General features: G+C 39.4%; 1 protein-coding gene across 1 annotated transcript in view; it reads right to left on the bottom strand.

The window, feature by feature from the left end:
* Positions 1–18,379, bottom strand: part of LOC140234711 (uncharacterized) — a 57,002-nt gene extending 38,623 nt beyond the window's left edge. Inside the window, exons 1-5 of the mRNA XM_072314744.1 lie at positions 18,282–18,379; positions 5,591–5,776; positions 3,426–3,788; positions 2,133–2,558; positions 1,212–1,328 (exon numbers count right to left, since the gene is read on the bottom strand). Of these exons, the coding sequence (XP_072170845.1) occupies positions 1,212–1,328; positions 2,133–2,558; positions 3,426–3,788; positions 5,591–5,776; positions 18,282–18,351 (1,162 nt within the window). The 5' untranslated portion in view covers positions 18,352–18,379. The remainder of the gene's footprint in view (positions 1–1,211; positions 1,329–2,132; positions 2,559–3,425; positions 3,789–5,590; positions 5,777–18,281) is intronic.
* Between the last annotated feature and the right edge of the window lie 7,232 nt (positions 18,380–25,611).

Genomic DNA, 25,611 nt, shown 5'->3' with positions numbered 1-25,611 from the left:
TAGGGATTTTTTAATGGCCGTATAATTATGGCAGGTGGCCACTATTGACAGGTGGTCACTAAGACAGGTTTTACTACATTAGTCTTTATCATTAATCTTGTAGCTAATGTTGATAGGATTACATTGTAATCGAAAGAAAAGGTATCATTTTGACGTCTGAGGCACACACAGAGCTCATACTGTTTTGGTGCCAACGCACGTGAAGTATAGGTTTCATTAGCTTATTCATCTTTTGTTTGTTTAGCAGTTTGGAAGTTCATGCAAAAAAAAAAAAATGGCGGGGAATACAATTATTTTGGGAAGGAAATATACAAGAAAAAGTGGTTGGATATATGATAGCAGAACCTCCAGCTATACGGGATAGCTTCAGTTTTTTTCAGTCCAAAAACAAACAAACAAACAAACAAACAAACAATACAATCCAGCATTGCTTCCCCAATTTCTCGTCACTGTTATATCTACAGATACGTCTGTCGATAAGAATGACTTCCTTTTGATTTCTTTTCTCTTAGTTACTGCATTTTATGTTTCATGATAGTAGACTGCATACCTTACGTCAAAAGGCGGCCCATATATGGCTTGGAGTATAAAAAAAAAAAATAGAAAATAAAAACTTTGTTGCATAAATCGACCCTAATCACTTGCTCATAAAGACGACACAATTACAGAGCTTGCAACATTTTGATTTCAATCTTTATTTTCTTTTTATTCTGAGATTGTTTTCTCCAAGTACAACAACTTATACAGTCATGACAACGTAAGTGCAAACAAGACGCGCAACACACATAGCATGGAAATTGTCCATTATTTCATAGCAATTTAATAATTATCATATAAAAAAAGTAGCAGAAAAACATTGCACACTGCATCATGCATTAAATTCGACATAAAATCATTGCTATCATACCAGTATATCAATGCAATTTTAGCTTGAAAAACTATCCCGCCTTGAGAAAAAAAAAAAGAGAAGAAAAAGAAGTCGTTACGGTCTTCATTGTATGGATACATTACTAACTACACTTATAATGGCCCAACGCGCAGGCTATTAATATTTTTGATCCGACATTTTGCCACATTGATTCAAACTGCCCCTACGTTTTAACTTAAAAAAAAAATGAATTGGTTCTCGCCACTGAAATTCTCGCAGAACGCCACCCAACCAAGCAACATGCCGCGAGCGCAAAGCTGATAGTTGCTAACGCTTTACGCACCGTCACAGCTCCTCCCGTTGATGTGCAGGCGGTAACCTGGACGACAAGTGCATGTAGCCCGCCCGTTGATGTCCAGACAGTTGTGCGCGCATCGCCCGTTCCTTAAACCACAGTGAGCTTGTCATTTGGAAAGCAAGTTTCAAGACCATTGTATAAAGGTGTAATTAGAAGAAAGAAAAACAGCAACGACAACAAACAAAAGACACGCACTCACGTATCAACCACACGTGGATATATCATTTCTCATGTAATAACTCTTCATAGTTTTTATCAACTTGCTGTCCTTTTAGAATAATATAGACATTGTATATCTGTATATCCGTATTTTAAGAGTTTTATTGTAAAATAGGCTACCAATTATTAAGCGCCATATTTAAACATTTCAAAGTAAGTCCATCATCAGATAGAGCAAAATAAAACCTTTCCAGTAATGCCTCACTTGTAACATGTTAAGGAATATTCTAGAAGTTATGATTTTCTTATTTCTTTCTTCTCTTTTTTTTTTAGCTTTAATCACATATATCTTAACTTAAGGAAAATGTAGTTAGGTCGTTTTAATATAAAACTCTTCATTTCTTCAAGATTTCAATCACCAAATTGGCACAGTTCTTGTCAACGAGCTCGACTATACGAAGAAATCTTAAATATGGTTATGGTTAAAAAACAAACAAACAATTTCGGTCATGTATGGAAAAACATCCTGCGGTGTCGGTAGATACTGTTAGTATCATGAGCACTGATGAGCGTTTGAATCTCTGGAGTAATCTTGACCAACAAGAATTGATAAATTACATTAATTGTGCTAACGAGCTTAACAGTGAGAGGTTAACTCATGAAGTTGTCTTATTATCATAATAGATATCTCTTCGTGTATAATTATATGACACGAGATCGCTTGCGTGTTTCATCAATAGTACGCACCAACACACTGGATGCTTTCCCCAATCCACGCTCCCCTCGAACAAAAAAGCCGGCCCTGCCTCAGCAGCCGGAAGCCGGGGTTACACAGGTAGGTCACCGCCCAGTAGGTAGTGCCCTGCTCGTCGAGTTCGGTGGTGTACCGGGGAGTTCCGTGGCGAACGACCGGGGCCTGACCGCAGGACGTCCCTTCCCGAACCCGGAAGAGGACCGAATGGTCCCTGGTGGCAGGTTCTGTGGGAGCTGGCGCCACGGGAATGTCCTGGACGCAGGTGGGCACTGTTCCGTTCCAGCGCCGCCCGTCGCAGAAGAGCACTCTGGAGCCAATGAGGTGGTAGTTGAGGAAGCAGCGGAACTCCACCACAGACAACCTGTGCATCTCTATGAGCAGCCCGTTTTCCGGCTCGGTGAGGCGTTCACACCCAGTCTCTGCGGGGAGCGAACAGGTGGAAGCAATCTTACGGGATCTACCCATCAAAATAAAAGACATCATCCTTTCGCAGGTACAAACTGTTCACATTAAGATAATAAACATGCCAATTTCTCGTGCCACCCTAAAAGTAAAGGAAAGAAAAAGAAAAGAAAATCTCTCCATGTGTAATGGGGTGGAAGCACTCAATATTCTTTTTTCGTTCTCGAGTTCTCCCATCCTCTTCTATTGTGAGATTAAAGAAATAATAATTTATTGAAATGAATGATTCCTACGTCGAGTTGTCTTTATTGCAATTGACTGACAAATTGCCCTTCATCGACGTAAATCAATGATTATTCAGTGTTCGAGTAATAGTTATGATATAAAAAAAATACGGGCATACATACTCTGATGGGATGAGAAGGGAAGTATGATTTGTCAATAAATTGCAAGAAATGACGATTATTATCACAATTATATGCATGTGTTTGTTTGTTTTTTTGTGTACGTGTTGTGTGTGTGTAAGACAGACAAACAGACAGACAAATATCTATGGACTGAGAACATAAATGATTGACTTTAAAGGCAAATCTTAGTCAAAACTTCGTTTGCCAAAATGTGATCGCAGAGCTCTATGATGTGATATACATCACATTGTACAATGCGCATCAATTATGTGCGCATGGAGATGTTCTCGCATAGAAGTAAGATAAAAAGTCTCATCGCACCCCACACACGATCAGACCACGCAGCTCCGTTAACTATTTAACGAGACAGGCTAATTGATAACTTTGTGGCGTGACCGCAAAAGGCCTTCTCGTATTGAGTCATTTCTGTCCAAATCGGTGTTTCATGTGAAACCAAAATAGCCACTGCTAACTCACTGGCACAGATGATCGGCGTCCTGTCCCACTGCCCGCTGGGCAGACACCGCAGGATTTCGGACCCCACCGTCGGAAAAGTGCGATTCACGCATGTGTAGGCCACCGATTCGAAACTCTTGACGACGACCGCACCGGGCACCTTGGGCGGGGGCGGGCAGTTGGAGATGGGTAGGAAGTCCAGTCGCGGGAAGCTCTGCTGCCTGCACGTCGGCACCGTGTCGTTCCATCGAGTGCCGTCGCAGAATATGGTCTTCGACCCCTGGATCCAGCTCAGTCTGGGGCACTTGTACACAACCACTGCGCCTTCCATGCGGACAAAAGCGCGTCCAGTCGCAAATTTAGGCAGAGGGCTGCATCCAGGTGCTGTAAAAGTAAAGCAAGAAAAGGAAGAAATAAAGAATATCTTTTTTGTGTAGAAGACCATGTGCCATGAGAATGATCACAATATTGTACCTTGTCTATATACAAACTGCATTGACACAAAGTCCCTCTGCCCGGTTACCTTACACCCATAGCTATTACTACAAGGACAATGTTAAACCTAAGAATATCACTTCTGTACTTTGGGCTAAAAATGTTCAATAAACAAAGAGAGAACGAACAAAAAGAGGGAAGGAGGAGAGAGGCAGGGAGGGAAAGGAGAACCGGGGGAGAAGGAGGGGAAGAAGAAGAAGTAGTACAGCAACATAAAAAGATAGTGGTAGCAGTAGTAGTAGTAGTAGTAGCAGTAGTAGAAGTAGTAGTAGCGGTAGTAGTGTAGTACAAGAGACCCGCGGGTCTAGCGCTCACCTGAGTATCGCAAGTTCACCTTTCACGCAGTCACTAATCTAAATTATTCACAGCTCTACCAAAATTTGACCAGGCATTCTCAAGTAGAAGATGAAAATGTACAATAAGGGCCCAAATTTTTTAAGATTCCTTAATCATTGGGGATTGGGGCCCCCTGGGGCCCTCTGGGTTGGGCATGGTGCCCATTTTGATAAATTTAGATCCTGACCCCCTAGGGATGCTACCTGCCAAGTTTGACGAAAATCCATCATGAGGTTTTTAGGAAGAAGATGAAAATGTACAATTCAGGCCCCCATTTGGACCTTCCCAACCACCCCCCCCCCACCCCTGCCCCCAAGAGGGGCACCCCTGGATCTCCTATGAACAAACTCAAAACTACAGTCATTAATGTACTCACTCATAGTATTATCTTAGCTCTATAACTTCTGATTCTAGAGAAGATTTTTAAAGATTCCTTCATTTTGGGGGTTTGGGCCCCCCTGGGGGCTCCCTGGGTGGGGCATGGTGCCCATTTTAACAAATTGAGATCCTAACCCCTTAGGGATGCTACCTGCCAAGTTTGGTGGAAATGGGTCATGGGGTTCTAAAGAAGAAGATAAAAATGTACAATTCAGGCCCCATTAGGACCCCTCCCCACCCCCCTCCCCTGGGTCCCAAGGGGGGTACCCCTGATCCTGCCATGAACAAACTTGAAACTACAGTCATCAATGTACTAACTCATAGTATTAACTCAGCTCTATCACTTCTGGTTCTAGAGAAGAAGATTTTTACAGATTCCTTAATTTTGGGGGTTTGGGCCCCCCTGGGGGCCCCCTGGGTGGGGCATGGTGCCCATTTTAACAAATTGAGTTCCTAACCCCCTAGGGATGCTACCTGCTAAGTTTGATGAAAATCGGTCCTGGGGTTTTCAAGAAGAAGATGAAAATGTAAAAAGTTTACGCACGACGCACGACGCACGACGGACGACGGACGACGCACGACGCACGACGGACGCAGGACGAAGGGCGATCGCAATAGCTCACTTGAGCCTTTGGCTCAGGTGAGCTAATAAAGTACTACCAGTAGAATCACTTGTAGTAGGTATAGAAGTAGAATCAGAAATAACAGAAGAAAGAAGCGGCAAAAAGAGGAGATCGAGGAAGAGGAGGATCGAGGAGGGGAAGGGAATGAAGGGTGCTGCTAGGAGGAGGAGGGGCAGTAATAGTAAAAGAAAGACGTGGCAAAAGAGGAGATCGGGGAAGAGGAGGATCGAGGAGGGGAAGGATTCTAGAAGGAAGGGGCAGTAATAGTAAAAAAAAGAAGTGGCAAAAGATGAGAAAGAGGAGGAGGGGGAGCATGAGATATGATGCAGATGATGAGCACGGACAGAAACTCACCCACACATATCGGGGCCTGGCCCGACCATCTTCGGTCCCTCTGACATCGGAGTGTCTCCTCCCCATACCTGGCGTACCCGGAGTGGCATTGGTAAGACACGAAGTCCCCGTCGCCGACGAGCGACCACGAGCCGTGTTTGAGTCTCGGAGGCTCGCCGCACATCCGCGAGCGTCCGCTGAAATCCCCTAGAACGGCGGGAATGGCAGTAGAAACGAGAAGGCACATAGAGTACGTCGATATCAACATCATTATCGCTTAACCCTCCAAATGTAGAGGACAAAGTTACCAAATATAACTATGTTTTGCCTGCGTAAAGAGCCAGATTATGCTCTTGTGCACACCAGTTACACTCCCGTTATTAGTTTTGAAACAGAACGTGATGAGTACACTTCGTACTAAACACAGTGAGACCCCATGGTGAGACCAATGTTAAGCCAAACGCCCTTCACTAAAAAAAACAAAACCAAACCAAAAACAAAACAAAAAACCCAAACACGGGATATCATAGGACGATGGAATCAAGAGTAATGCGTTCATAATTCTTTCCCGGAAATGCATACTGAATGCTCATCATTTTTCGGGCACAAAGCCAAATACTGCAGAGCCGGGATATTCGGAAGGCAGTGATCGACGGTGCACGTATATATAACGCCATGCCAAACGCTATCCAACCGAAAACCCCATAGTTTCCAGATGACTACACCGATGAATGAAATTCATATTACCGCAGTCACCAGGTGGACAAAGTGGTAAAAAAATTGCTGACAAATATCCGCTGTTTTCCCCTAAATGTAGAGCGACCCTGCAGCTGAGCAAACCTGTGGACGATTTCCAAAACTTTATGAAATTTTGTGAAGTTTGAATCTTTTTGGAAAGGTTTGTGAAGTTTGAATCTTTTTTTTAAATTTTACAATATTCGATGAAAATTAATTTTCTCTGAAAAACAAAACAAACCAACGCCGTCTAGTATGTGAACATCGCTAGCCAGTGATCATGGACTAAATTGCTATTGGATTCAATAAAAACATTTTATCGTGTCTATTTGCATCGGGGCGTGTAAAGGGAATGCTTACATTAATTTTCCAATATAACTATATCATTTTTATTATACTGTTGTCAGGAAGCGAGCACTGTCAATAACCAGAAAAGCACGTGTGTTAATTCAATTTTATTTCTATGATAGATCACTTGATAGTCTTTTTCTTTTCAAATCGCAGCTTTTAATGCAATAAAATGTTCATAACTACGAATGTCTTTTCTTACAAAAGAGTATATCTATTCCACAGCCCTCGATAAACATGAATTAATGAAGTAACAATACACAGTCATAATGTGGCAATACATGATACTTTGCATTGTTGGAAAAGCCTCAGAGCAACTTCAATCCACTGTTAAAATCATGGATAGTATGACAGTGTTAATGCTGTTTTGTTTTGTTTTGATTGAATCAAACCCTTCTGTGTGTTATTCTTCGCTTAAAATCGTTTGTTACAATTTGCTTTCATATTATAAAACAGACAATGTATTACTTGCGATGGCATGGGCACTTGTAACTTTGAGCTACTAGTACGTATAGTTGGGGGCCTAAGGGCTCAAAATGGACTGTTTGGTTCAGATTCTTCCAAAAGCACCAAATTTGGCTCATAGGTCCCTTGTACCATACTCTTTCGATTTTTGATGGGCGCCAAGACTAAAAACCCTTGGGGCCGCCATATTGGTGAAATCCAATATGGCCGCCATCCGGGTTAAAGTTCAACTACAGTTGCAAATTGAAAAGGTTGATTAATATTATGAATCCCGTGTGGAAGATTTTACGGGGTTAGAGAATGTGATTCTAAATATAATTTCTGCAATTCAAGGTCACTCTCACCTCTCAAGGTCACTTTTAAGGTCAAATAAGGGTCAATTCAGGCATTTTGTGCATTTTTCGAAATGGTGTCTGTGAGCATTCAACTGCAATTCACTGGTACCCCTATTTTGTCCCATTTGTCACCTCTTCCATACTCCTTCAATGGTCAATTAGGGCCAAGAGCGGTTCCATCCCCCTACATATCAACAATGATTATGACAAGTAAATGAAAAAATAATAATTTAAGAAAAAAAATATATATATATATTGCAATCTTTGAGCACAGAAAACAGGCTTCCATTGGTTTCGTTTTCTTTTCTCATTTTCTTTGCTCAAAGTTTTCACTATTTATCCATTATTGTTTCTGATCAGTTTTTCCTTTCTATATATATATATATATATATATATATATATATATATATATATATACATGCTTGAATACGGCCGCCATCCTATTCCAAGGTGCCGAATCAGGATGCAATGGCAAACAGGGTAATAACACGCCTAATCTTATTTTGTCTTCGTTTTTCCTTCTGTCGAGATAGCTGGATAGCCCGTATGCAACTAGGCCTAGCTAGTCAGTTGTATGTACTTGGGGTGGACCACTTTACCGATTTATGCACCTTGAGTTTTCCGATAACGGAATGCCGATTCGGGATCTTTTCATGTGTCTGGGTTTGTGATTCTTTCACACAAGGGACTTCCACTTTTTATATCCAAGTGATGAGGTGCAAAGTGCTGTGCCTCTACTACACACACCATTGCTCAGCTAGACTTGAAATAAGTGGGATTCGAACCCGCGCCGGAACACAAGTCTTTAGACCGCAAGCCATACGCTACCGACTGAGCCACCTCGTCACCTTTTATGGTCAATTACATAACTTTCCAGCTGGCAAGCGATATGATTCTCCTCCTGCTGAAATTGGTGTATGCCTGCTCTCCCTTGACAAGACAGCGTCTGCTTCTTCAGTGAAGGAAGCAATGGCCGAAGCTTCCAGGGAATCGAGCTTGTCAATCTAGGTCAGACCAGTATTCTGGGGGCAGTTAACTAAATTGGATCATAAAAAAGTACTTTAATGGCAGTATCTTATCAGAGTAGGTGGAGACAATTCAGCTGAATTTTTTTTCTTATCTTTTTTATTCTCTTTTTATCAAACGGAACCGTTTCTTTACTGAAAGCGCAAATGACTAGGGAAACTGAACACCTATTGATGTTGTATGGGATACTGATCCTGAAGAAAATAATCTTAACATTTTTGCGCAGTCCTCTGAGAAGAGATGGGGATGGCACCACTCAAATCTCAAGTTATGATTGGAAGAGCGTATAGCGGCTTCCTGAAAATTAAGATAGAAAAATAAAGAACTGCCCTCATTTATCAGCGCACAGATATCCAAGAATAAATGGGACGGACAACTCATCCTCAGCACCTGATTCGAGACGTTAATATCCAACAGGAATTGTGATCTCACAACCCTTCAGCTTTCCAATAACTTAGATGCGATCTACGCAAAGATATCCTTACAAAGGATGACATAATGTTTCCTGAAAGCATTTTCTGAAAACAGTATACAATCGCACGGATGAGCATAACATTACATTTTCGGTAGTGTGCTTTTTTTTAATTCCTTTGATCTGAGGGAGTTACGGGTGGGTCGTGGTATTGAAAAGATAAAGACCTTTTCAGCTCTTTCCTGTACAGCATACCTCTCCTCCAGAGCACAACATCAGGTACTGACCAAGGGTGCGACATTACTTCAGACTTGCTTTGATGTGGCATGCAAAATGCCTAAGTAGTATGGGTCAGCAAACCAGAGCTCACTGACACATTAACTACTTTAATAATCGTGCTCATGTCCAGCAAGGACTGATGAGCAACAAGGTTTATGGGGCAGCCAGCGTCAACGAGGGTAGGCATCATCTCGTCATAACGTGGGAGCAGATCATCAGAAACCACCCTATCTGCTCAAGCGGCGGTGTATCAACATTTCGAAGATGAGTGCTGCTGCAAGTGAGTTTCCACTGGAATCATGACAGCATGGGTCATGATGTGATCCCTGACTTCAGGGAGTGGAGTTGGAGGAAAGATGGCACAGGTACATGGCAATTACTAGTACTATCAGCCACTCTCCACAGTGTTTCAGTACCACAAATGCATTCTTCTGCACCACAGCTGTTTCAAGGCATGCATTGGGAGGTGGAATACATGGAAATGGAAAAAAAAAATAATGAAATGAATGAATGAAGGTGAAAATGCACAATGTAGAGCAGTTGTCAGACGAGCCATGGTCAGTAGTTTGATATTGCTGAAAACTTAAAGTGGGGGTGGGGGAGGAGATTGAGGGCCTATCTGACGGGAGGAGACATTGTCCCAATGCCAGCGTCTCGAAGAAATTATTTTCGCTGTCACAACTAACGCGATTTCCAGGGCGACGTCCAAGACGTCTTCAAACAAAGGGACAACTTATTTGCTTGGAAGTCATGGGGATGTTGGCATGGCTTTTGCAGTCGCAGGGACTTATCAGAGACGTCTTTTCTCCGCGACTTCTCCCTTTCGTCGCCATTGTGTTATTACGGTCTCCACAAGCTGCGGGGACATCTCGAAAATGTTGCAGACAAATTTAGTCCCCACGACATGGCCACAGTGATGGAGACTTCGCAGAGACGTATCGGAGACAAGCTGGAAGACGGGAATAGTTTCTGCAAAAATCGAAAATGTTCGATTCTCCTGCGAATCCCGGAGATTGGGCTCGTCTCCAGATGCGTCGTAGAGATGTTGCGGAGAGTAGAGTTGCAACCTATAGTCTTCAGACCAACGAGATACCAACTTATAAAGTCTTGTGATATCATACCAATTTGCGTCTAAGCACTTTGGATAGAATCTTAATAGACCCTAGGAGGTGTCATGAAAGTTGTACTATAGCATATCTAATCTGTACTCTGTTAATGGTGTCACCGTGGCACCTGTGAAATATGCTTGTTCCCTACATGGCGTCACCAGGACCGTCATATTCTCTGAACGACATATTTAGCTGTGTAGGCACATAAAATTTCCTATAAAAACTTTAGAGTCGAACTTTGTTACACAAGTTCGAAAATAGCAAATTGATGCCAACCTGATGTACTAAAAACTCTTTTTTTTCTTTTTTCATCCAGATTAGGAGTGATCTTCATAATTATTATTCCATTGAATTTAAACCTGAATTATGAATATCTATTGTGATTGAGGATCCCTGAACTGCAACAGAGAAATAAAAACACTTCTCTTTTTAGTGTCAACGTCAAGGACGCTGGTAATATAGAGGGTAGCCCCCCCCCCTTATTGATAAACTTTTAATATATTAGGTAGCAATAGGATTCTATTTCTCATATATATATATATGTTTTTATTGCATTCCTTGCAGATGAAGATGAAAATAATAATCCAATAATCAAATCTTGAATACTCTTTGAGAGGGCATTAACCATAATTTTAACTAGCTCTTTTGGCTGTCACTAAAGCAAATGCAAATATATTGAATTCTGCAAATATGGCCAGTCGGTGAGGACATTTCTTCTTAGCGCCTGTAATGTGAAAATAATTAATGGAATGATTGTGACATGAACTATGATATTCTACAGCTTTGGACAGAACCTCACTTAAAAGCTTGTGTAGCCATATTATAACGGGCCATAATTGAAATGATGCAGAAAAAAAAAATACCGTAAGTAATCATTAAAAATGAAATTGAAGGGTTACCAAGTCTTCAAATTTAATTGTGAAATAAGGATCTGAGTAAGATCCCTTAAACCTAATTACTCTCAGAAAGGTGTTCTTATTATAATTCATGAGTGTATACCTAGTGTTTGAAATCTTAACACGAAAGCAGATATATTGATGTTACTCGTGAGAAAGCCCACCTCTCCCTCTCTCACAGCCCTCAACAACTGCAATTCTATTAGCAGGGCTGGCATTCCTCCTATATTGACTATAGGCAAGCCATTACATATTGTGAATATAATGGTTTGATCCCAAATGACCTTTAGGGAGACCTTACAAGGAAAAGTTGACATCAGACCATAAAAATAACTTCAGAATCGAATTCCTTGACCCATAAAACCTCTAGAGCTGACTTTTCAAATGATTGTTACACTTTAAAGGTTTTTGATTGTTATACTGGCCTTTAAACGTAGGTGGCAGCCATATTGGATTTTGCAAATATGCCGCCTTGGAGGGCGCCCTTCACAAGAAATACGCCTTTTTTCAGCAATCGACAACTGCAATTCTATTACTAAGGCTGGCATTCCTGGAATATTGACCATGGGCAAGCCATTTTTTTTTCAATAAACTGTTATGAATACAATGGCTTGACCCCTATATAACCTTAAGGTGACCTTATAAGGAAAAATTGACTTCAGACCATAAAAATAACTTCAGATTCGAATTCCTTGACCCAGAAAACCTCTTAACCTGACTTTTTATATAATTGTAACCCTTTTATGTTTTCAAATGCAAGTGACCTTTAAGCCTATATAGCGGCCATATTGGATTTTGCCAATATGGCCGCCCCAGAGGGCGCCCTTCTTGGCGCCCATCAAAAATCGAAATAGTATGGTTTGGGCTACATGTGTGCCAAATTTTGGTGCTTTTGGAAAAATTTGAACCAAAAATCCCTTGCGCCCCCACTAGTAATGTTTACACAGATATAACTTCACTGAATCATTCAAATCGATTCCCCCTTCGGTTTCCACGGAAACTAATGATGATTGGTCCAGACAGAAAACTGCCCCCCTTCTTTCTCTCTCCCTCCCTCTCTCCCTCTATAGTAATATAATATACTTGGCCGGAAACTGTATGAGCAAAGGAGAGATGGAATATGAAAGATTTGATTGTGAACTGGAACTTACTTTTTTATTTTAAAAAAAAAATGCAAATCGCACATGAAGAGAAAACGTAGAATACAAATATGTTTCTCGCCAATCCTTCTTCAAGGCACCAGTTACCATTTGCAGATTAACAAAAACCGAGCTTTAGTGCTTTAAAACAATAAATTCTAATATGTGAGTTAGGTATAGAAACAACCAATAATGTTAATCGGTATAATCAACGTTAAGTATTGTTAAATATACAAAATATGCACAATAAGTTTTTTAAAATTATTTCTGTAATTAACCGTCTCCAGTTATTGTTTATTGAGATAAATAGTGATACATTGTATCTCCTTAAATTTTAAACTTTATTGCCAATTTTTATATGGTAGGTAGGATGTTTTGTGATACAACTGACCTATTATACATATGCATCATGGGATAATTCAAACATCTTTAAAATTCGCTGCTCCCAATGGTGAACAGTGGTTTTTATAGACGTGTCCTCTTCGTCCTACAGTACCAGTCCTACACTTTAAGCCATACAGTTTTCCATTCATATAATATGAGAGTCCTGGCGTTAAAGACGAAATCTTACGATCATAAATTTTCTTTACGTACTTGTCGTATGACTCTACCTCCATCCCACCCCTAAAGTCATGTCACAAAAGCACTAGAACTCTGGTAACAGTGCCAATGTAACATAGGCTACTACTCCTGAAAAAAAAAAAGGAAAATTAGTGAGAATAATATTGATACATTATATGAGTATTATAGCTGACAGTCATAATTTTATGCTGCATTCTATGTTTGGGACAATGCCAGATTGTAATATTTCCCTACAGAAATCATCTATATTGGGCATAATAATGTCAAGGGTACAAACGTCAAGGGAGCTGTAGAATTTAGCTGTTATAGGAATTTCTGATGTCGGAGGTTGGAGGGTCAGGGGCAAAAGTAGTACTGTGTAGATCAAAGTGCTAGTGGAATAATAACCACTGAATACTGCAGCTGCGATATAGGAAAGTCATCTCATATACATCCATCACTTCTGACGTTTTCCTCTGGGCCTCCCTATAAAAAAAAAAAAGAAAAGAAAACTGCCATCATTAACGACGTCCCGGTGAAATGTGTTTGCTGGTAAAGAGAGAGTGTGTTTTGCATTGTTTTCCCTATTTGAAAAGCACAATTATGACGAACACAAATGATTTGACAACAATGTGCATATCAACAGGATGCGTTGCCAGGGACGATACAGTTGCCTTGCTTATCTGTTCGAGGTGGAAGGTACACTCATTGTGGAAGCGGAAGCTTTGGGGGTCATCATCCATCAGTAGGATCTACATATGTGGTACCATCAAGGGATGGACTGAGACAGCTACATAAGGGGAGCTATATAGGTGTAAGCAAGGAGGTGAGAGGTCTCACCTCCCTGGTGCAAGGCGGGGTGAACTCGTCACTTCTACCCGGGCGAAGTGAAGAAAAACAGAGGTAACAGACCCGTGCTTCGTCATCGGAACGGATGTCGAGGGTAGCGTAATCACAAATTAATGTTCCCTTCCCCTCTCTTTGCCTCCCCCAGCCCTCCCCCCCCCCCCCCCCCAAAAAAAAAAAAAAAAATGGGTGAAAGAGTCTTTGGGGTTGTTTGAGAACACGCGCAGAAATCTGTTCGTCTTCTCTACGTTCACAGGCCTGCTCTTTGTCGTCAAAGTGACTGTCGGTTTTAATAAGCCAGATCAGAGTTAGATCACGATTCATAATCATATATGCACATGGGTACAAATGACCTTTCTTTTTTTTTTCTCAGCTGGTTAGGCACTTCACTCGTTTACAAAGGGACATAATGCAATAGCTTGCCCAACGTATATACCGGCGTATATAAGGAATTACAGAATTCATTAATCATGTTCAAAGAAAAAGATGACACTGCGTAGATCACGTGACTAGAATGGTTCGGCAACTACCACTTGGGAAAGCATCCATTTCATTATTCTGCGTTGAATGTATTAATCAATGGAAGAACAGCAGAGGGTTTATGACGTAACAAAGGCTTCTATATTGGGAAAAACTATTCTATAGGTACGTATGGGTGGAAATCACTGATATCGCTATGGAAGAACAAGATCGGTGGTGGAAATGAGCTGCGTGCTTGACGGAGGTCTGCGCTCTCAGAGTGCTTCTCTAGTTTTGTATATGTTTTTAATGTTCCGGATATTAAAAAAAACCCGTCAAACAATAATTTTTCCTTTCTATTGACCTTACCTATATACCTCCTTTGCTGGCAAGCACCATTTATAGAAGTTATTTGAATAATCATTACATCACAGATGCTTATGCTTATACAGTGAATTTCTAAGCCAACATGGCCTGTTGGTAGAAATAACATTTTTCTGCTCATGTGTGAAGAAACCCCGAACTTTGGATAGCTCACAACTTCACAATGTTTTCAAGTAACAGTTTCATGGTATCAATTAATTAACTAACACTGAAGTGCAATGCCATCCCATGATTAAAGGGACTGTACAGTACTGGTTGAGGTGGGGATTCATGTTTTGAACATTCCTAAGTGAGATAATGAAAAGCCTCTTATGAAATATGAAAGAGCATGTAATTTTAAGAAGGATTCAACGTTTATTTGTTGAAAATTGATTTTCAAATGGCTGAGATATCCAAAAAAGTGCTAATAATAAAAGGCGACATGCCACAACTTTATTAGGATCTCTTTGTTTCACCTTGTTTTTGGATATCTCACCCATTTCAAAACCAATTTTCATCGAATAAACTTTTGATATCCCTTAGAACTGCATGCTCTTTGACATCTCATAGAGTGGTTTCTGAATATCTCGCAAAACGTTAAAAGCTAAATCCTCACCTCAACCAGAACTGTACACACCCTTTAACACTGAGGGAAAGTTTCCACAAACATGGCATGTGGATTCCGACAATGCATGATGTCACCATAACAGTATAATTTTATCAGAAAAATAACATCATAATCGCAAATCTTCCATTTTATATCATGTGGTCTGTGTACAAATTTTGTATGCAAATGAAATAAAGTTCTTTAATTCCCCCCCCCCCCCGCCAAAAAAAAAAGTGCGTAGTAACGAACCTAGGAATTTATGAACTTTATTTATTTTTTTGGATTAACGAACTTTTGGAATAACAATTTTTTTTTTCAATTAACCCTCGGAATAACAATCCTTATTTCATTTCGGACTATCGAACTTAATTCGGAATAACGAACCTTCTTTCATTTAAATTGAAACAAACATAGAAAGGGTCACGTCTTATCAAAACTACGTGTCAAACAAGAAACGAAAGCATTGATACACTGCTCACTTCTAATTTAAAGCTAATAGTGTACGTTATGTGGCAAAATGTTACTATCTTTAAAAGACAAAAACATGAATTCAATATTGAGCTTGCGAATTACAGTTCGTTAAGTAGAATGAATCTCCCATATAGGTGTGTATACAAATTTGTGTTTGTATATTGCATGCCTAAACTTTCATTTAGTTTGCCAATCAAGTCATCAATTCTAAGCGGTTAATACAATGCAACAAGAATTCAGTGCGAAGAACACTACTTTTCTTCTTGCTTTCATATAAAAAAAAAAAGAAATTCTGTGCAGATCTGTGTGCAGGTTAATGAGACTTTTGAGTAGATAATCTTTTCATTCAAAGTATGCATGTGGTTGCAACAAATATCCTGTAGAAACATGTTAAACTCCGAAATCCCCAAAACGTTATCTCACGTCCGACTTCGATGAAGCAAAATGGCATTCTGTTTGTGTCATTTTAATATCTATACAAACTTCAGCAGGAAATGAAATCACACTTTCGTAGTTATGGCCACTCAATGGACATCAGTGAAAATACATCTCATCATGCAAAATATGCCAATGACTTTCATCCTACTTAAAAAATTTTAAGATTCGATAGAGTAATTATAGGATTTAAAGTACATACTTTTATTATTTAAAAAAAAAAGTCTTCACTGTTGGAGCAAGATTTCGAATATATAGGCCTATATTTCCTTCTAGAGAATGCACTTAGTGCAGATACATGCAAGATTGGGGTATATGGCTAATCTACAGAGGGACCTCGATTATCCGACCACGTCGGGACCGGCGGGCGTCCGGATAATCGATTTGGCCGGTTAAGAGAGATGCTTAAATACGGCACTTTCTAGCATACTATATAGGCCTACTATGCCATGATTATCTGCATGGCATTTTCATGTTTCATGCTTCAGAAATTGATATGGGAATAAAACGAAATACAATAAGTAAAATATCCCTTTATGTATTGTTTGATTGGTTGATATTGACTGACAATGAGATCAATAATGCGACTCGTCGAATACTTCTGCTACATTGTACTGTAACCACACTACTATGCACTCAATGCCAGTGACAAGCGCGGCACCAGTCCTGACATCGTCTCACGAACTGACTTAGAAGTTTCAGTAGGCTGCCATTGACGATTTGAATAATTATGTCCCGTCGTGTATTCGCACGACAATGGTTGAACGTGTGTTTGTTTTGAGTGAGGTTTGGCAATGAAAATACATGAAAGCATATAGAATAAAAGGTCAGCCAGTCGACATCCGGATAACAGAGAATCCGGATAATCGGTGGCCGTATAATCAAGGTCCTACTGTATTTAGTGTTTTAAGTGTCCACATGTTGTGAAAGTTAACAGAGGAGGAAAACTAGAAAATATGTGATACGCTAGTTTGAGAAACAAAAACAAGAACTAAAAAGCATCGGTATATAGTCCCACCGCAATACGATGATTCATCCTCATAGATCGCTTTAATCAGGAACAAACAGACCCATATCTCCTGCGAATTTTCCTTTGCACTTCACAAGGTGTCACGCGGAAATATTATTATCATTGTCAAGTTGCTAGCTGAGGGCATCGTTTTTGCCTTGATCTAATCTACTTTGCCGTTGCTATGGAAAGGGGCTTTACTCCGCGTGACAAACAACCTTCCCACATTTTTTTTTCCAGTTTTGTCTTGTTCATTTATTTCATCTTTGCTTCTCAATGTATTGCCAAAGGTCCAGGGGAAAAAATTCTCGCATACACATATCAGTTTTTCTTTTTCACTTTTCATAACAGTTTCCTTCATTAACAGCGATCAAATTAACATAAGAGGCAGAAGTTGAGAAACTCAAGATAAGTAGTCTCCTTTCCTTTGTTCCCGGAACGATATTCTTTTAGTCATGCAAACGGAGCTGTGTTATGTGTTGAAACTTCTTCGAATTGGTATTCAAGATTCAAGATTCAAATTTATTTCACTTCCATCAAATAAACAAAGAAATTATATACAAGTATATGCACAGGATATTTGTAATAATTGCAGAATGTGATTTAACAAACAGAAAGTATATATGAAAATGAGTACCAGATGAAAAAAAAAACAACACAGTTGTATCTTTGTTAATATACACATAAAGCATATAATAGAAGTTAACTAAGGATGGGGATGGAAATGGAGGGTCCCACTAAGAAGCAAAGCTTGTACGATATGGGACCCTCAGAAAATACACAAGACAGCAATATAAAACAAAATAAAACGAACCAATGTCAACTGACATGAAATCAAAATAATTGGGAAGGGAAAAAAGAAAGAAAAAAGAAAAAGAAAAAAAGGGAAAAAAAAACTACAGCACGTGCCATCGTGGACGCAAGCGAACTGGATTCCATGATGTAAAAGTAGTGATAAAATACAACCTGGATTGAATATAATGCAAAAAAATTTATACGTAATTATACCGGTAAGAATGCAGGAGAAGGGGAGAATAGACACATTGGTATGATTGGTGTAATCAGGTATGATATTATGATGCACAATAGACTACAATAATGAAACATCATGTCATAAACATTCAAAGGTATAATGTGACATCCTAATCTCCACCACCCCAACTTCTCCTCACAATAGGCCTATCCTACGTATCAAAACTTGTTCCCGTGTTACTCACCTTGCACAAGCGCTGAACTTGTGCCCAATGTCAAGCACAAGGTAAACAAACTCCAGGGAAACGTTGCCATGGTTACAGGCTTCTAACTGCTCGCTCCGAGGTGTACGGATTTCTGAGTTCTGCTCGCTGTAAACAAACGTAGGTGTACCTCTCATGTACGGAAGATGGAAGTTCAAAGGTGTCACACTGATTCTCTATGATACTCCGTGTCAAACACATCAACCGCTCAATTCTTGCCAACTTGAGATAGACAAGACACAAAGGTTCTCTGCTTGCAGGCAAGCTACAAATACGACGATCTAGCAGGGGATCTGAAAGTGTAAATGTACACAATCACAACATGCTTATCGGACAAGAGCGGTGAGAATATAGGTTGGGTGCGAAAAACTTCTTCTTGCTTCGACGTCTGCGCAGTTGCTCCCAGTGGTGATTTACGCGCTGCTTACGAGAGGTGACAGACTATGGCAAGATGCGTGGTTGTTACTTCTCACAGGTGATGGTCCAAGAGAGTGTTAAGAGATGCAAAGGACTCAAATTTATTGCTTCTGAATACTGCCTGCTTCAGGATGACAAAACAATATATATAAGGAGCGAATCATAGAAGCTACCATTTCTCCTTTTTGTTGCTGTTGTTTTAAGGCCTGTAGATTGTTCTCACTTCACATGCGAATCTCTAATGACGCTTGAACTATAATTTTTTTAGGAGTAAACTGATGCGACCATTACGTGTGATTCATTTGTTTGCATCCGTCAGAGTGACATCGCGCAAACTGATCGTGCTGGCGTTTTTGTTAGCCCTCCGTCCTTTGAGATAATAGGGTACCTTGCTTGACGTCGACGCTGTCAGCGGAAGAACATTCTGCGGTCCCGAGGGCAACATGAGCGCAGTTCATTTCATGTAATCCGGGACATTTGTCTCAGAGTGCGACGATCATGTGATTGCGTAATCCGAGCGTCCCCGTGTGCAGCAGGTTAGCGCTGGTATAGGTTCCACACAAGACTGATCACGTTCCGCATGAAGAGATGAAAAGTATACTAAAATCGATTGACCCAACAACTATTTAAAAGAAGTCGACGCGACGGTCAGACAAAACTAGACCAAAGAATGTAAAAACAAAGCAGTTTACCCACACCGCCAGTATTTCCTTGGCTTTTCCCTTGACGTTCCCTGTACCATGAGTCCGCACCCTTCCGCTGCATTCGTGTACAATGACTAGGTCAACGGAGTGATGCGGATTCGCCGAGTTCATTGATGTATATGATATTATTTACGTTTCACCCTCTGAACACCACCACATCCTAAAGTTATTGATGTAGCATAAAAACAAATTGTCTACGGCATTGAAAGGGTTAGTAAAAGGGTGTTGAGTCTGTGAAAAGTATATCCGGCCCCAAAATTGATCAGGTTGTATAGTGATGCAATCAAATTTCTCATTATCATACGCATCGGGAGTCCCGCCCTATTGTGCCTATTTTTATAAAGGGTGTTCACAACCGGTTGTAGTATCACGAGCAGCGGACATTCAAGGCTAACAGCAAAGGACATCCTTCCGCTACTACAGGTAAAGCCCGCCCCGAACTGATTGTTACTTCAACCCCAAACCACAGAAACAGATAAAATATAACTTTCATAAGTTAACTGCCAATGATGTATTCAGGAAAGTTTCTACGTGCCTTTATTCATGACGGGGGCATCTCTCCGGACTATTCAAATGGGACGAGGTGACGGGTGTCATGATCAGTATGATAATGTTGACAGTGATGAGGACTTTGACGACAATGAAGAGGAGGACATGGATGATACTGCCCCTTTGACATCCTGTGACATCCCGAATCATCAGGGATAGTCCATGGTTTACAAAGTCACCTACATACATCCACGCGCGCGTGTACCTACACATCTGGTCGCTTTCTTCTTTTTTTTTTTTAACTGTTGGGAAAGTCCATGACAGTTTATTGCAGAGAGTTAGGTATGAACTTAACCGAGTGATGAAAATTAAACTTTAAAAGAAAATGTGCTTTTATTGATAGGCACAGACATAAAAAACCATTCCTAAATAAATCCCGACATGTCATTATTATGACCTGCTATTGAAACTGTCGATCTGCGTGCACCTGGATGAGAAATCAGGTCGAACTTGCAGATCAGTAACGTAATCCAGGGCTCTGTTGCATAAAATTTGAGATCAAACTTAAGACCAAAAAAAAAAAAAATCAAACATAAGTCTCTGAATACTCAGTTGTGATTGATATGCTGACTTACGATTGATTAAATATAATATATGAGACAATAATGAAGACAGTAGATGTCGCACGATGCCGGCTGGTGGTAAAAGCTTTCGACCTCAGGCTGACGAAGACCTGAGGTCGAAGGCTTCTACACCAGCCGGCATCGTGCGGCATCTACTGTCTTCATCATTGTCTCAATTATATCATTCTTCCCAAGATAACAGAAGCGTTCGGTAAAAATATCAGTACCATCCATAATGTCACAATAGAAGAATGCATTAAATGCCAATTGCCTTGATTTCAATTCAAAATCCGATTTTTCGGGGGCCTCCCCCTTCGTCAGTGAATACCGCATGAACTTGGCTTCTCTTTCAAAATGATATTTGGGTTCTGATGATTACGTGTCCCTCCCGGAGAAGAGTGCGAAATTTAATGTAGGCCTAACTGCACTGTAAAAACATGGGTGTTAGATTTAACACCACGGGTGTTAAATCTAACACCGATCAAACTTCAATAAAGGACCACACCCACAGGTGTTAAAAATGCACTGTGATGGTGTTGAAAAGTGTTCACCTGACACTTCGTAGTGTTAATTTGACACTGTACCTGGTGTTATTTTGACACTGTACTGGTGTTAATTAAAAAATGACACCACATGGTGTTGATTTGATATTTGTTGGTGTTAATATCAATGGTTTAACACCCGTCCAGCTTCAATAAGGGACCACACCAGCTGGTGTTACTTTGGTGTAAATTTATTTTCACATTTTTTCAAAAATCTAGTATTTTAATGTAAAATTCTTGATCGTCTTGTTTAAATTAAAAATCAACAAGAAGTGCAGTTACTAAGAAACTCTTCAAAAAACAGTTTAAAATTTGGAAATGACACCCGGGGGTGTTAATTCAACACCATAAATGAGCACCGAAAATTTAACACCAGCTCGGTGTTCACTATTTAACACCGGACTTTTTGCAGTGTGGAAGACTTCATATAACCCTCAAGTTGAAACATTAATAATATAGGGACCTGCTAGCATGTGTAACGCCACTCGGCACTCATTTCTGCAAGGGAGCAGTCGGTTCCGTTTCGAGGCACGTGCAATTAAATCCGTCGGCAAATTCAACAGTTGGTGGATTGGTTTTCTTCTCTCCTTATTCGGCATCGACAAAACAAGGAGCCTGTTTTCATTATTCTGAGGTTGGCTTAATTGGCCCTGGATATAAGCCTTGATACTAATGATAATTCCTTCATTTTCTCCTAAACGAAGACAGCATTCACGCATAAAAAATATAACAGAATAATAACACCGAAAAGTAACAAGAATTGGTACCCAGTAAAATCTACATTTAACTTGTGGTTGTTATTGTTTTGTGCCCTTTTATCAACGGTCATGAATAAATAGGGGCATACGGTAAATTAGAATCTAATGAAGTAAAAATCACGCCATTTGTTCTACAATCATAAGATCATGAGTAGGTCCTTACATCGAAGCATGTTTCCCGTTTTCTGTGTAATTTTCTTTAATATTAAGACGAAATAGCGAAATTCAGACTAAAAGTCAAACTATTATAATCACAGCCATCTGCTACGTAACTCTGAATTTAATTCTAATTTGTATACAAACAGAAACAAAAAATAAATTCAAACAAGAACATCAGGCAAGTCAGGGGACACGGAACCCCCGTCCACACTTTTGGCAAAAAAAAAAAAAATAAATAATATCAGAAAAAAAAATAAAAATGAACAAATAAACAAACACACAATACCTTAAGAGAACTATGACTTTCAAATGTCCCCCACCCCCCCCCCCTGCCGCACATACTACCAAAAAAAAAAAAAAAAAAGTTCTGCGGCATCTGGACATGAGGTAACACACAAAGAAGTGAAGTCTGGGTTAGAGTCAGTCAGATTTTCCAAGTTTTCTGTCCTGGCTACAATAATCGTTTCAGCTGATTGGACTGTAATGACATCATGACCGTAATCACATTTTCTGTCGACAAGTAAAGTGCATCATGTTAAACACATGAACTCCTGCCAAGGGCGTATAGATACCTGGTTTTAAAAGACTGGTAGAAATCGACGTTCGATCGAATTACTTGATTCGTTCCTCTCCCTCTTCTTCCCCCCACCCCTCCCTGTCATCATGACTACTAATTATTATTACCATTATTATTGCATTAATTCTCCATTCAATTCAATTCAATTCAATTCAATGCAATTCAATTCAATTCAATTCTATTCTACTCTTAGAGTATTCTATTCTAATCTTTATTCTATTCTATTCTATTCTATTCTTTTCTATTCTATTCTATTCTATTCTATTCTATTCTACTCTTAGAGTATTCTATTCTAATCTTTATTCTATTCTATTCTATTCTATTCTATTCTTTCTATTCTATTCTATTCTATTCTATTCTATTCTATTCTATTCTATTCTATTCTATTCTATTTTGTTCTATTCTACTCATTTAAATTTATTCACCAACATTTCAGGAGTACAATAAAAATACACATAAGAATGCACAATAGGATTATATATAAAGTCACTATAGAACAAGGAAATAAGAGTTGAAATTGATGGTGGATACCCCTGGAGAGTATTCATAGATAGGGACCCCTGGTAACACTGAAATATTGATGCATAAAATATACACGTTAGAGAAAAAAATATTCATATACAATACACTTACATGTAAAGGTCAGTCTGCATGTAAGTTTGGTAGGGAAGAAAAAATATCATTGTTATCTTCATTTCTACCACTGAGGATCTATATTGACTAATGTCATTTCACCATCATCATCATCATCATCATCATCATCATCATCATCATCACCATCACCATGATCAACATTGTCTATGATAATGATGATCATAATCATGATGGTGATGAGATCAATCGGTAGAAGTAAATTAGCAGCTATAAATATAAGAGCGGCAGGAGGCATTAGTATTCTTATCGCTAATTAGTTACGATTACATAGTATCCTTGATTTAAATATTTTGTAAGCATCATTCTTTTTCAGGTGGAAATCATAGCGCAATGATTTAGAAATACTTTTTAAGATTGTTAAAAAAACGAAGAGAAGTTAGACATCTTATTACTTTGAAAGCATTGATACTGATCAGGATTTGTGAAAAGTATAAACAAGCAAACAAGCAAAGTAGTATAATGGGCACATCTACGATGCTGCAATCAATTTTCAAAAATGCCCTACATTTTGATTGTTTTATATTCAGCTGTACTATTTTCAATGACATGTGCACTTTAAACAAAAATCTTAAAACAACACTCGCAAACTATCAAAAAATTCTAACAAACTGGCTTCGCCACTTTCCGTAAATCAAGGTATATCAGGAGCTAAATTATCTGCATGTCCATGAAGGATGACGAATTTACAACAGGTCAATGGTTGGAAAAATAAGACATGAACAAAAATCAAAGGCAGCTCAAAGCCTTATTTTTCTTTGCCTTGTCATTCCGTGCAAGGTAACCGTTATCGAGATGTCCTTATTTTTGTTGTGAAATAGCAGCTGTTATTGCTTACGGCTCTGAGTTCCTTAGTATAGAAGGCTATCCTTCCGACCTAAAACTTTTAATCCGAATGTAATCGTGGTAATGGAGAGTCCGTTGACCCAATCAAACATAGTTGCAGTTGTACTCAGATCAGCTGCTGAAATCACGTGAAAAAGAAAAAAAAATATTCCATATGCAGTTCAACAGTTTGAAAATGACTAAAAAGTATGTAAGTCATACATACGATTTTTACAACTTGGGTAAAACAAATTTATATTTTACCCGACATGAGGGCGTAGAATATGATAGTGGCATATGATATTAATTCATTAATGGGTTTGCAATTAAATTTGAGCTGTGAGCCATACAGGCAAATATTGGTCAGGCTTTATATGTAATAATTAATGGACTAAATGTCGTATCGTAATTGCCCAAATGCACAAAAGAAGTTTGTACCAAAGTCATGGTTTATATTTTTCTAGTCAATGGATTAAAAAAAAAAAAAAAACTAAAAAAAACCCCCACAAAATAAAACATGTATGCAGCTCGTATTCAGCGTTGACTTTGTGTCACGTGTATTGACGCAGTTGAAATGTACATTGTCCATGGCAGAGGCGGATCCAGGAATTTCGTAAAGAGGGGGCGTGTTTACAAAAATAAAGGGGGGGGGCGCACGCACCCCTCCCCCTTTTTTTCTTTTTATTTCTTTTGTTTCAACAAAAAATAAAGGGGGGGGGGGGCGTGCGCCGTTTGTGGTCCTCCCTGGATCCGCCCCTGCATGGGTTTAATCGTCCTTTGCGAATTCCGGCCATTGCAGTTGTGTGATATTTTGCTGCTGCTGCTGCTGCTGCTGTTGCTGTTGTTGTTGTTGTTGTTGTTGTTGCTGCTGTTGCTGCTGCTGCTGCTGCTGTTGTTGGTGTAGTTTTTTTTTCAATGCCGTTTAAGTTGTTTCATTATATGTAGGTTTCACTCTCAGTATAGAAACTAATCAAACATTGCGGGGAAGAAAAATGGTTGATTCTGTGGTTTTGGCCTCATGCAGTAACATTCGCTCCTGTATTTTTCAGAACATGCTTATAATGACAATAAAAGCAGGTGAATGCAATTTCTTTTACCTTTTTGAGAACATAATCTTTACAGGGGTACTATTCAAAGTTCATATAATTCTTGCGTCAGTGTGAACATTCATTTATGTTCTGTCTTAAGTAATTGAGCGACCTACTCAAAGAAAAAAAAATGTTCGAATGAATCTCAAACCTGTACGCTGATACTTTATAACGAGTATAGATACTTTGCGAAAAAGTATAGTTCGTCGTCTGATGGTCGAAGCAAAAAAAAAAAAAAAAAAAAAAAATGATGCCTTTCAATGTGGGTTGGCAAGTGGCGGATCCGGGGGTGATTTTCTTCTGTTTTGATATTTCCAGAATTATAAGGAATCGTAGCGTCTTAAAAAGTATACCAAAGTATGCATGAAATTGCGCGATGACCAACGTAAATATTTTTTATCAAAAAAAAAAAAAATATCTCTCTAACGTGGGAGGAGAGACCAGGGAGGTGGGAAGAGAGAGACACACCTACATATGGG

The sequence above is a fragment of the Diadema setosum genome, chromosome 11 (genome assembly GCF_964275005.1).
Source record: "Diadema setosum chromosome 11, eeDiaSeto1, whole genome shotgun sequence".
Lineage (NCBI taxonomy): Eukaryota > Metazoa > Echinodermata > Echinoidea > Diadematoida > Diadematidae > Diadema > Diadema setosum.
Note: the sequence above shows the minus strand (reverse complement) of the source record. Positions and strands in the feature narration are given on the sequence as shown.